This window comes from Lampris incognitus, chromosome 6, assembly GCF_029633865.1.
Source record: "Lampris incognitus isolate fLamInc1 chromosome 6, fLamInc1.hap2, whole genome shotgun sequence".
Taxonomy (NCBI): Eukaryota; Metazoa; Chordata; class Actinopteri; order Lampriformes; family Lampridae; genus Lampris; species Lampris incognitus.
In genome coordinates, this window is record NC_079216.1 from 43,361,574 (window position 1) to 43,374,865 (window position 13,292).

Genomic DNA, 13,292 nt, shown 5'->3' on the forward strand with positions numbered 1-13,292 from the left:
GCCCCTTCTTCGGTAGTCAGACTTGGTGACAAGCCACCCCTTTCTTCGCCTACCGGGAGAAGTGAAAATACGAAGGCACTGCCTGCATGTTTGCTATGCGACCATTTTGGTCTAACTCTAACCCTGTCTTTCTTTTCTTTTTTTTTTGATTCCCCCCCCCCTTTTTTTTTCTTTCCCCCAGTTGTATCCGGCCAATTACCCCACTCTTCCAAGCCGTCCCAGTCGCTCCTCTGCCAATCCGGGGAGGGCTGCAGACTACCACATGCCTCCTCCGATACATGTGGAGTCGCCAGCTGCTTCTTTTCACCTGACAGTGAGGAGTTTCGCCAGGGGGACATGACGTAGCGCTTGGGAGGATCACAGTATTCCCCCCAGTTCCCCCTCCCCGACAAACAGGAGTCCCGACCGACCAGGGGAGGCGCTGGTGCAGTGACCAAGACACATACCCACATCTGGCTTCCCACCCGCAGACACGGCCAATTGTGTCTGTAGGGACCCCTGACCAAGCCAGAGGTAACACAGGGATTCGAACCGGGATCCCCATGTTGGTAGGCAATGGAATAGGCCGCCACACCACCCGGACACCCCATAATAAAGCTGGGTGAACCGTTTATGCTCACGCATGTGCAACACATATTAACTCAGTTTGGGGAGTGACAAGAATATGCAACATTTTCTGTTTTGACTGCAGCGTAGAGGAAGTTGCTCCTGTACGTCTTGGGCATTTTTTGGATTATCAAAATTATTTCAGTAACTTTTGATTATGTTACTACCCGATCCGAGTCAACCATAGATGTGACTCGCACATGCCCACGGTTGACTCAGATCGGGCAGCGACAGAGAGCAGCGTTGATTGAGCAAGCTACAGAGTAAATGAAGAGAGGGAGCGGTGATAGTGAGAGCAAATGTTTTTCAAAGGTTTTAAGTCATGGCAACCACGAGAGATTCTTCATCAAACAGTCATAATGGTGCAAAAAAAAGTTTAGGCCGATGGGTCCAGTAGTTTGCGACATAAACCGTGGACACACTCATGCGCGTGCACGCACAACCAAAACACATAATCCCCTCCTTGCTATCCGCCTGGTGGGGATAATGAAGTCACTAAACCATTTTGTTATGTGGGGCAACGAGCATGGCAGGGTTGTGTTTGCTGAAACCGGGTGTGGAGGGGATTGGTTTGAAGATGCTGGAATGTACAACTGAGCCTTCTTGAGGTGCCGTTGGCCTAACTTAAGGGTTTATGTATTAACAATAAGCTTTCATGAAATATTACAGTAAATATCAGCAGCGGTTGCTGAATGGCAGTGATTGAAACTCCCAGGCCCACTCCCCATATTTCTGCATTCCAAAACACAGGAGCTGGGCTGACTGAGTTTTTTTTTTTTTTGTTGACACACATGAACAAAGGCACGTGCACGCACGCACGCGCGCGCGCGCGCACACACACACACACACACAAACTCACGTCACCACCGCCAAAAGATTTTGGTTTCACTCACAAGTGCAGTGCGATGCAGTGATCGCAGCGACAAGTACAGAAGGCAGATTTCAGCAACCATACTGTGCATCTGCTACCTTTTTGTTTGAATTTGTCTTACTTGATTTGTTGTTATTCATAGTACTACATGATAGAAGTCAGGAGTCATGTAGAATTAACACATGGCATCTTTAAAATGTAACACTGGTGAAGGAACATACGTATCTATTTGATAACTTAATGACATGCCTGCATTCAGATGTTCAACGCACTTAATAGCTTGTTAAAGCGGCACCAGATAATTTTTTGGATTTCAGCAATGTCATTTAAGTCAACTGTTGCAAAGACAAGTGAGGGGCTTTTTCCCCCCCTTTATATTGTAGCAACAATATTTGCATTTATTAATAAGCCATAATGCCAATGACTTTTGCAGAAGAAAAGAAGCTTTGTTCACAGACGAATAAAATTGCTCTAGTTTGTGTGGGCCATAAAGCAATTCCTGTAGGCCTATTTCCTGGGAGGTTTGGCACCTGGTTGCAGTGAAGCATCATAGTGAAAACAAGGCTTTTTGGGAAGTGATCTGAAAGGCGGTTGTGTCATTATCCCATAGTCATCACACTATGCAACCAAAGTGAATGAATTGATAATATTTTAAAGCAAAGAAGTCAGCTGGTGCAGCTTGAAGGTAGTTTAGTAAATTATGCTGCATGTAGCTTGTTTGAATTGGGCGTGTGTGGGACTGCAGCGCAAGAGATTACATATTCTGAGTTAGTAAATTCATGTACATATATACATTTGCTGTATTTTTGATTTTTATTCATCTGCTTGTGTGATAAGACCTGTGTTGATGTCGAGGGTGTGAATGCAAACAGCATTAGATATTAGTCTCTGTGGGCTAAAGCCTACCTCTCTTCCCATCACCACAGAGCCTGGTGGTGCAAGCAGACTGGGAGGATGCGAGGAGGGGAGTGTCTTCGACAGTGTCTTTGTGGAGACAGTGACTGTGAACTTGTATGAAGAGGCTATCTGTCACATACACTGACGCTGTGTAGCCGGGATGGCCTGTCACTGGCCCATACAGTCCCATTGTGTAGACAAGCTGACATATTTCAGTACAGTGAGTTTCTGTTAGTCCGAGAGAGAGAGAGAGAGAGAGACAGACAGACAGAGACGGGGGAGGGGGGGGGCACAGACAGATATAGAGGGAGACAAAGGGGAGGAAGGAGTTGGCAAATTAGGAGGCAGAGGAGCTTTATGCTACTAAATAGAGGGAGGATGATCACCTTCTGGAACAGTTTAACCCTTGTAGGTAGAACAGTGAGCCATTGTGATCATGAAAATATGAGTCTGGAATTAGTGTTTTATAACTTTAAAATAGGAATCCAGATTTTGTTTTGTTTAATTTTTTAACCCTCTGCTAACCTTCCCTCTACCCCCCACCCCCTTCCTGCAGAGGACAAGCCAGCTGTCAAGATGAAGGAGGAGAATTTATTCCATCGGAGGTTGTCTCTGTGCTCCAATGCCACCTCTCCACCCAAGATTGACCCCCGCGCCTTCACTCGGAATCTGTCCTACGGAGGAGACAACGACCTCTACAACCTCAGCCCAGGTAAAAAAAAAAGAAAAATAGGAGGTCATTGTTAACAGGCTAATTGTATAGATAGGATGGGACCACTCTCAAAAATGTGCCATCTCATTAATTGGAATAGAGGTTGATTACTGTTCTTGTTGCTGCTTTTTCCCCCTACTGTTTGTATACCCCACTATAATAGGTTCTGTTTATATATGTATGAAACCAGTTCAATTGCACATTTTGTATGTATAACAATGTTTTGTATGCAAAACTAGTTCAAAAATCAATAAAAAGATTTTTTTTTTAAAAAGTGCCATCTCACTCACTTGGTTATAGAAGTCTGGCAAACTAGTGTCTGAAATGTGTACTGAATGAATGCTTTTCCAGAGGTATCTCTCATTTTTTTTCCTGAAGGTTTTTTTTTTTCCTGTGGAGTTTTCTCTCATCCAAATTGAGGGTCTAAGGATAATAGCAGGTGCTCTTCACTGTCATTTACTGTTGATTGTCATCTACTGATTTTTTACCACATGAATGTGAAGCAGTCTAAGACTTGTAACTCTGTTTTAGGACTACACATAAATTTTACTATGCATTCTGTGCAAATCTTTAAGTCTTGGCTGCAGCTAACTTGTGGTCTCCTTTTCTATTATGCGTTTCTTGTCTAATAACAGGTTTCTATACTGAGTATATTTGCATGTGACCTTTTCTGTATTCCCACCAGGCAGTGAGATGGATGGGAATGGACTCTCCATGCTAAGTACTGAGCTCAGTCCAACCCAATCACCAAACAGCAAGGTGAGAACAACCCAATTCTACTAGCTCTTTGGATGAGCCCACAATCTTTGCCATTGCAATTTGATTTCTTTGTGTGAGTCTGTATCATGTATACCAGCGTAAAGTATTTCTAACAGTTTGTTTGGTATTCAGGCCTACTTATTTTGGCCCCAGAGCAGGAGCAAAAGCCATTACCTTTAGCCTACATCCCAGATCTCAGATTGTGGGATTATATGAAAAAATGCTCATCACAATAAAATTTATCACCCAACCCAATAATGATAATTTACTCAGTATGCATTAAGTCATTATTTCAGTTTCCTAAAGGCAACATTTGATCCCTAAATGAAAGCCTTGCAATTCACCTAAATTTCTTTTACTCCCTTTGACTAAATGTATTTACCCCCTTTCTATTAAAAAGAAAGCACCACTAACATTTAGACTAAATGAAACTTGGGGGGTAGGCTCTACCCCCCCTTAGTCATTTAGGGGGTAAATTTCTGTCTATGAAATAGGTAAATTTATGAAATTTCTGTCTATGAAATAGGTAAATTTAAACAAACAATCTTCAAGACTGTAACCAATGTAGCAAATTCGGGGGGGGGGGGGCTCCAGGAACCATCACAACTAGGACGTGAACCTGTGTCTCCCGCACCATGGGTGGCTATGTTAACCAGTCGACTAACGAGTCTGACCCGTTAGTCAGGGGCTAGCGAGTCTAGTTATCTGTGATCGTTACACTACCCCCTCCTTCGGGAAGCGGGTCCCCGCGCTTCAGCATATCAGCTCCCTCACGCCGATGGGGCACGTGCTTCCGATGGCCTCATGGTCTCATCATCCCACTTCTGGCACCAATGTAATGTTTTACTTACAAAAACGGAGACAGCAGTTGGTTTCTCTCACAAATCAGACAGAAATTTACCTCCTAAATGACTAAAAAGGGGGTAAAGCCTACCCCCTAAATGACTAAAAGAAATGAAAGCAGAAGGTTAAATGAAGTTAATTTTGGTGTTCTTTATTATCAAATGAGAAACTTTGCTCCACACTTTGTTTTTTTTGACTACTTACTGGCAGAATGTCTTAAACTCTATTCTGACCAGAGAAGTTATACTTGAGGAAGTTCAGTGGTGTGATTTTTACATCACTACAATTATTATGTCAGTAATTCCAACTGAGCATTTTGACAGGATAAGAACTGATGCCTGAGTTACTTACTGAGTATGTCCCAGATATGACTATTGGCAGGGGGTCTCTGGCTATGCTGTCCTAGCATCATGGCTCTAGCATTAAAAAAAAAAAAGACAAAAAAAACCCCAACACTGGACACAAAAGGACACACTTCATTCAAATAGCTGTTTCAGGAGAGCCCAGTTTCCAGCACCAATCTGAACCCATGATACAGAACCACACAGTTTGGCAAGACATTTTCGACAAATATATCCATAGATGTCCTTCTGTGAACATGTAGATGATGTAGAACATGAAGATGTTGTTCTGTGAACTTCTGTAAAGTGTTTAATGACCAGTCGAATTGTTGCGAGTGAATTGGACAGGGGGCGGGGGTACATGCTTATATTACTGACATGTCGATTCACACGGAATTAGTATTACTGAAGTTTTACAGTGGATAATGAAGTCCAGAATTTTTACCTTCCAGTCAGATAAAAATTTACCAATATGGCAAATTCTGACAGGATTAAAATCACAGCAATAATAGATAATTCCAATTACAGGACCTCCTCAAATAAAACTTATCCTGTCAGAATAGGGCTTTTGAATGCATTTTACTATGATATTTGATGTCTTTCTACAGCACAGTAACAGAAAAAAAAACTAGCTTTTTGAGTCGTAGGCTGCACAGAATAATTCACTGGTTCTTATAATTATAATAATCTGCACTCATTTTGGACAGTGGTTTACATTGTGTGTACTAAAGATGGTTACTACTGTTTCGTATACATGCTTTCTTACCACTTGATTGCCTGGTCATGTGTATATATCATTGCTTTGCTGTTAAAGCATGACAAAAAGGTATATAGACCTTTTGCTGAATGTATTTATTTTTTATATAAAAAAATCATATTTAGATGAATATTGTTATCCTTTTATTGCCCACTTCCACCCTCTTGTTTATGCTGAGCTGCATCTGTTCATCAGTAAGAGCAGCTGACAGTAATACACTTTATTAGGCACACCTGTCCAACTGCTCGTTAACGCAAATTTCTAATCAGCCAATCACATGGCAGCAACTCAATGCATTTAGGCATGTAGACATGGTCAAGACGATCTGCTGCAGTTCAAACCGAGCATCAGAATGGGGAAGAAAGGTGATTTGAGTGACTTTGAACGTGGCATGGTTGTTGGTGCCAGACGGGCTGGTCTGAGTATTTCAGAAACTGCTGATCTACTGGGATTTTCACGCACAACCATCTCTAGGGTTTACAGAGAATGGTCCGAAAAAGAGAAAATATCCAGTGAGCGGCAGTTCTGTGGGGGCGAAAATGCCTTGTTGATGCCAGAGGTCAGAGGAGAATGGCCAGACTGGTTCGAGCTGATAGAAAGGCAACAGTAACTCAAATAACCACTCATTACAACCGAGGTATGCAGAAGAGCATCTCTGAACGCACAACACGTCGAGCCTTGAGGCAGATGGGCTACAGCAGCAGAAGACCACACCGGGTGCCACTCCTGTCAGCTAAGAACAGGAAACTGAGGCTACAATTCGCACAGGCTCACCAAAATTGGACAATAGAAGATTGGAAAAACGTTGCCTGGTCTGATGAGTCTCGATTTCTGCTGCGACATTCGGATGGTAGGGTCAGAATTTGGCGTCAACAATATGAAAGCATGGATCCATCCTGCCTTGTATCAACGGTTCAGGCTGGTGGTGGTGGTGTAATGGCGTGGGGGATATTTTTTTGGCACACTTTGGGCCCCTTAGTACCAATTGAGCATCGTGTCAACGCCACAGCCTACCTGAGTATTGTTGCTGACCATGTCCATCCCTTTATGACCACAGTGTTCCCATCTTCTGATGGCTACTTCCAGCAGGATAACGCGCCATGTCATAAAGCTCTAATCATCTCAGACTGGTTTCTTGAACATGACAATGAGTTCACTGTACTCAAATGGCCTCCACAGTCACCAGATCTCAATCCAATAGAGCACCTTTGGGATGTGGTGGACCGGGAGATTCGCATCATGGATGTGCAGCCGACAAATCTGCAGCAACTGCGTGATGCTATCATGTCAATAGGGACCAAACTCTCTGAGGAATGTTTCCAGTACCTTGTTGAATCTATGCCATGAAGGATTAAGGCAGTTCTGAAGGCAAAAGGGGTCCAACTTGGTACTAGCAAGGTGTACATAATAAAGTGGCCAGTGAGTGTAGATAAAGGTTGCCAACAAAACTAGTTCATTTTAGCTCCTCCTTACTCCTATAATCTCTTCTCACCTTTGTAATTTTCCATTCAGCCCACGATCAGGTTTGACCCTGTGAGGGGTTTTTCTGATGGCATACTGGTGCTAGTAACTCAACACTGTTTAGACTAGTATGTTGCTTTTACTAAATTAAAGCACATGGTTTTTCAACATTTTGCGACTAGCTAATGGAATAAATATGCACAACAACAAGCTTAACACGCTGTTATCAATCAACAGCAGTGTAAAAGAGTTAGTGCCACTCCAGCTGTGTGGCATTGCTTGCAGGTATCAGATAACAATGTTACCTTGGGTCAGTTATAGTCTCATGTCAGCAATGATGTTTCAAAACCTTGGACGTCATTGTGCAACACAATGTGGGAGGATTTGCAATGCACAACCAGAAAAGCCAATGACCTCTTGTAGTGGTAGAGGGCGGTAGTACCAGTTATCAATGGTATTGAAGAAGTGATAGCTGTGTAAAAATGGGAGCACTGTGACAAGTTTAACCACCATCAATGCCTTTCTTCTCTCATAAAAGAGCTTGTGGGACAATAAGAGCCACAACACAGCCTAACCCTAAGAACCTTTTAGACCAACCTTTCAGACTGGGTTATATTTGTGTGGGGCACATTAAGAGTGGCCTCTTGGAAACACTAATGCGTCGGAGTCCATGCCTGCATGGACTTACCAAATAATACTGTGAATCATACTGGTTTAACCCATAACGAATAGGAAGTCAAGTGATTATACACCAGCATGAATCCTCGCAACATGTGATCAGGGTGTGATCCTGGACGACCAACTGTCGTTTGCTGAAAACGTTGCATCGGTTGCCCGCTCCTGCTGATTTCTCCTCTATAACATCAGGAGGATTCGCCCATTCCTCACCGACGAGATGGCATAGGTGCTCATCCAGGCTCTGGTCATCTCCCGGCTGGACTACGGCAACTCCCTCCTTGCTGGCGCCCCGGCATCGGCCATCAGACCTGTAGAGCTTGTTCAGAAAAATGCAGCTCATCTGGTGTACAACCGCCCTAAGTTCTCCCACACAACTCCCCTTCTCATGTCCCTACACTGGCTCCCAGTAGCTGCTCGCATCCAGTTTAAGACTCTGGTGCTAGCCTACAGGGCAGTGAAAGGAACAGCTCCTTCCTCTCTCCAGGCCATGGTCAAGCCCTACACCCCCACCTGACCACTTCGCTCTGCTGCCTCAGGACGCCTGGCTGCCCCATCGCTCAGAGGCCCTTGCTGCCGATCAACCTGGTCACAGCTCTTTTCTGTCCTGGCCCCACAGTGGTGGAATGAACTCCCCACTGATATCAGGACAGCAGAGTCGCTGCCCATCTTTCGGCGCAGGTTGAAAACTCACCTCTTCAAGAATTACTACCCTGTTACTTGTTCTTAGCATTTATTGTATTCACTCATTTTAAAAAAAATCTCATTCTTGCACTTTTACTTTAGCACTGGTTTTGCTCTTAGATGCTTGTTTAGATGCACTTATGACCTCTGATGACTAGTAGTTCCCCTGATTTCCTACGTTAAATGATGCACTTATTGTAAGTCGCTTTGGATAAAAGCGTCGGCTAAATGACTGTAATGTAATATGATGTAACATTTACCAGAGAGACTAATCTTCACTTAGTGTACCATTTAGATTACACAGAAGAGTGTCTTTTTAGCCCCGTAAACCAGTATGATAGAGGGTTTGTTGGTCAAAACGCTAGCCTAAGTGGGAGAGACAGGGGTCAGCCTCTGACAAAATACAGACTGACTGCTAAGTTGCATGAACGACTGACTGGACAGGCCAGCAAGACCACACACCTGCTCCAGAGAGCCCTGGAAATAACAGTTGTGCCACAGAAATGTGCTTGTTATTTGATGTCAAAGAGTTGAATTGGTCATTGCATTGTAGCGCTGATTGTGGGATAAATGTTGATATGGCTTTGCTATTATTGGTGAAATGTAGTTTATTTTACAACAGTTATTGGTCTTGACTATATGGGAAACATTATTTTATTGAACTGTTTTGCATATCAACATGTTGACTGTTTTAATGACAGAAATCATTGAACTGAAATGTTCCAGTACTGCCAATGTGCCAGTAGTCTCGATCATCTTCATTTCATCCTCCATGATCTCTCATCTTGTCCCTCCCTCTTTCAGTCTGAGTCCAGGATGTTCAACGGTGTGGAAAAGGATTGCCCCTCCCCCACAGACAAACTGGCCCGTAAGGAGTCCCTTAAGGTACACATCCCCTCCTGTCCCACGGTAGAAGATCATGACAAATATTGAATTTTATGAGCCATTTTGAGTATCTCTGTATGTTAAATAACCAAAATTCATATTCCCTTTTAGACATCTCTTCTTTTAAAGTAAATTCAAATATGTGCGCATTTTTAAATATATCCTCCAAATGACTAAAGACGTATGAAATGTATTCAGTGGGATAACATCAGAAGGCTAGTTTTCCTGCATTGAATGTGCTTGACTCTACCTCCCCCTAGTGACTTTGCTGCTGGATGTACCCTCCTACAAGTCTAGAACTGATGACTCATTCAGGTGTATTTCCCTGCGCCACAGGTCCAGAAGCAAAACTATAGGCAGGAGAAGAAACGGGCAGCCAAAGAGCTGTTTAGTGCTCTAAAGGATCCCAGTGTTGTCATCATGTCCGACTGGCTTAAGGTACTGGGATAAACCCCACCTATTAAAATGGATAGTAAGTTAAATAATTAAAGTAATTCAATGAATGTTGTTTGATTAATACTGTTGACAGAAGTTTATTGTAACAGTATTAATTTGACACAAGCTGTTGACAGTCTAACAGCTGCCTTGGCCCTACTAAAATACACAAACCCTGACTTAAGTTATATATAGCTTATCAACTTTGTGTTTTTCTTTTCATCTGTAATTAATACTTCTTTCACTTTCTTTGCCAATTATGGGTTAAGCGACACAGAGGCGGAACCACAGAAAGTTCTTCTGGAATAATTCTTCTTTCTCGATATATATTTTGGGATTATAATTAAGTTTACTCTGTAAAGCAGTGCATCATATCTACACTGGGATGTGTGACTGTATCCAAGGCTCTTTAATGTTTTGTCCTGCACTTAACAAGACTGCACTGCACTGTGCTGTATAACTTTACTCACACCATATTTGACAGTAATATGTTAGCAACAATGAACCTGGTCGTATTCGTTGAGGATTCATCGTACTCTGTTAATAAAATATTTGATATCGTCCCCTGACTCACCTGCTGCCCCTCTTTAGATCCGTGGTTCTTTAAAGAGCTGGACCAAGCTGTGGTGTGCCCTGAAGCCTGGGGTTCTGCTGATCTACAAGACCCCCAAGACTGACCACTGGGTGGGCACCATCCTACTCAATGCCTGCAAACTGATTGAGAGGCCCTCTAAAAAGGACGGTTTCTGCTTTAAGTTATACCACCCCCTGGACAAGTCCATCTGGGCCGTGAAGGTTAGTTGTAATTTTTTTTTTTTTAGCCAACTCTGCTTTTTTACCTTTGCAAATAAAAGAAACGCAACACTGAAGTAATGTCTAAGTAAACTTGTTTATGATCTTAATGTGGCTCGTTAAACAACCAATGAGTTAGAACTGCATTTCTTTTGGTGTGGCCTGGCTGAGACAGTGTGAGTTTTCCATGTTTCTTCCATACATGTAGGGTCCTAAAGGAGAGAATGTTGGCTCCATTACTCAGCCTCTTCCCAGCAACTACCTGATCTTCAGGGCTGCCTCAGAGTCTGATGGTGAGGATGATATATATTGTGCTATTGTGAAATCATGTTCTTCTGTTTAACTTTTTGCTCTGGAACAAGACATTGCTGCATCTGTGTTTTCTCTCGGCGCGGTATGAGAGAAACCAACTGCTGTCTCCGTTTTTGTAAGTAAAACATTACATTGGTGTCAGAAGTGGGATGGTGAGACCATGACGCCATCGGAAGCAGATGCCCCATCGGCGTGAGGGAGCTGATATGCTGAAGCGCGGGGGCCCGCTTCCCGAAAGAGGGGGTAGTGTAACGATCACGGATAACTAGACTCGCTAGCCCTTGGCTAACATGTCAGACTCTTTAGTCGATTGGTTAATGTAGTCACCCATGGTGCGGGAGACATGAGTTCGTGTCCTGGCTGTGGCGGTTCCCGGCTGCCCCCCCCCCCCAAATTTGCTACATTGGTTACAGTCCTGAAGATTGTTTGTTTTTGTTTAAATTTACTGACACTTTTGGTGTTACCTAGTCGTTGTGGTGGTGTTTTAGGATTTCATATCTGAGCCATTCATTCAAAATGACAGAATCGACAGCGGTTATATCAGCGCCTTCGCTACGATCAAACAAAAATAAAACACGATTGAACCATAGTTTTAGCTGGTTGTGTCTTTTGTTAAAGGTCTTTTACAAGCTTGTTCCTCCTTATTGTTTTTGTAGCCAAAACAACTTCGCTTCATCTTAAAACTGTCGCTACTCACTTTCACAGACATTTCTTTTTTCTAGGCAAGGTCAGTACCCATTACAATGAACAGCTACAAAAGTATTCATGATTTGGATATGCCTTGATTATTAGTTGTCAGAAATACATTAGGAAAAGAAAGTATCAAAAAGGGCATTTTTTTGCATATATATCGTCAGGATTGTAACTTCAGGTATGAAAACTAAGTTGAAAGTGTTTATTTAAAGGACATTCGGGTAGCATAGTGGTCTATTCCGTTGCCTACCAACACAGACATCGCCAGTTCGAATCCCCATGTTACCTCCGGCTTGGTCGGGCGTCCCTACAGACACAACTGGCCATGTCTGCAGGTGGGAAGCCAGATATGGGTATGTGTCCTGGTCGCTACACTAGCGCCTCCTCTGGTCGGTCAGGGCGCCAGTTCGGGGGGGGGACTGGGGGGAATAGCATGATCCTCCCATGCACTACGTCCCCCTGACAAAACTCCTCACCGTCAGGTGAAAAGAATCTGCTGGCGACTCCACATGTATCGGAGGAGGCATGTGGTAGTCTGCAGCCCTCCCCAGATTGGCAGAGGGGGTGAAGCAGCAACTGGGACGGCTCGGAAGAGTGGGGTAATTGGCCCGGTACAATAGGGGAGAAAAAGGGGAGTAAAATACAAAAAAAAAGAAAGTGTTTATTTAAATAAGATATATGCTGCTGATATGTCTGTCACACCAGGCCGCTGCTGGATGGATGCCCTGGAGTTGGCCCTCAGCTGCTCCAGTCTCTACAAGATCACAGCCAAAGCAGGGAAAGAGGGAGAATTCAGCACCTCCTCTGAGTCCTCCCACATTCTCCACTTACTGCAGTCTGCTACTCTCAGTGACACAGAGCTGCAACAGTGAGTACACAAGTACATACATACAGCCTCATACAAAATAGCTAGCTTCTGGGCATCCGGGTAGCGTAGTGGTCTATTTCGTTGCCTACCAACACGGGTATCGGCAGTTCGAATTCAAATCCCCGTGTTACTTCTGGCTTGGTTGGGCCAAGCCGGAATTGGCCGTGTCTGCGGGCGGGAAGCCGGATATGGGTATGTGTCCTGGTTGCTGCACTAGCGCCTCCTCTCGTTGGTCAGGGCACCTGTTCGGGGGGGGAGGGGCAATTGGGGGGAATAGCATGATCCTCCCATGTGCTACGTCCCCGTGGCGAAACTCCTCACTGTCAAGTGAAAAGCGGCTGGTGACTCCATGTGTATCGGGGGAGACGTGGTAATCTGCAGCCCTCCCTGGATTGGCAGAGGGGGTGGAGCAGCGACTTGGATGGCTCAGAAGAGTGGGGTAATTGGCCAAGTACAACTGGAGAGGAAAAAAAGGGAGGGGGGGGTAGCTAGTTGCTAAGATGATAGTTTGTCTTTATCGCGCAGGAGTCAAGCAGGACAATATGTCGATATGACATCAATATCAGGATGTGAGACTAGATATTGTCTGGTATTTTGGTTATCATCATTACATTATATAACTTAAATGTTGTCATTCCCTGTACCTAAAGCCTGAACTACAGTAAAGTGATTACATTTTCTGTACTTATTAAATTGTTTTA

At 43.8% G+C, this 13,292-nt stretch overlaps 1 protein-coding gene across 2 annotated transcripts in view; it reads left to right on the forward strand.

Moving 5' to 3' along the window:
• Nucleotides 1–13,292, forward strand: part of osbpl5 (oxysterol binding protein-like 5) — an 88,756-nt gene that overhangs the window by 51,400 nt on the left and 24,064 nt on the right. For both annotated transcript variants that reach the window (XM_056281409.1, XM_056281408.1), the window contains exons 3-9: nt 2,931–3,086; nt 3,772–3,845; nt 9,411–9,491; nt 9,828–9,929; nt 10,518–10,721; nt 10,927–11,011; nt 12,429–12,591. In XM_056281409.1, the coding sequence (XP_056137384.1) occupies nt 2,951–3,086; nt 3,772–3,845; nt 9,411–9,491; nt 9,828–9,929; nt 10,518–10,721; nt 10,927–11,011; nt 12,429–12,591 (845 nt within the window). In that variant the 5' untranslated portion in view covers nt 2,931–2,950. The remainder of the gene's footprint in view (nt 1–2,930; nt 3,087–3,771; nt 3,846–9,410; nt 9,492–9,827; nt 9,930–10,517; nt 10,722–10,926; nt 11,012–12,428; nt 12,592–13,292) is intronic.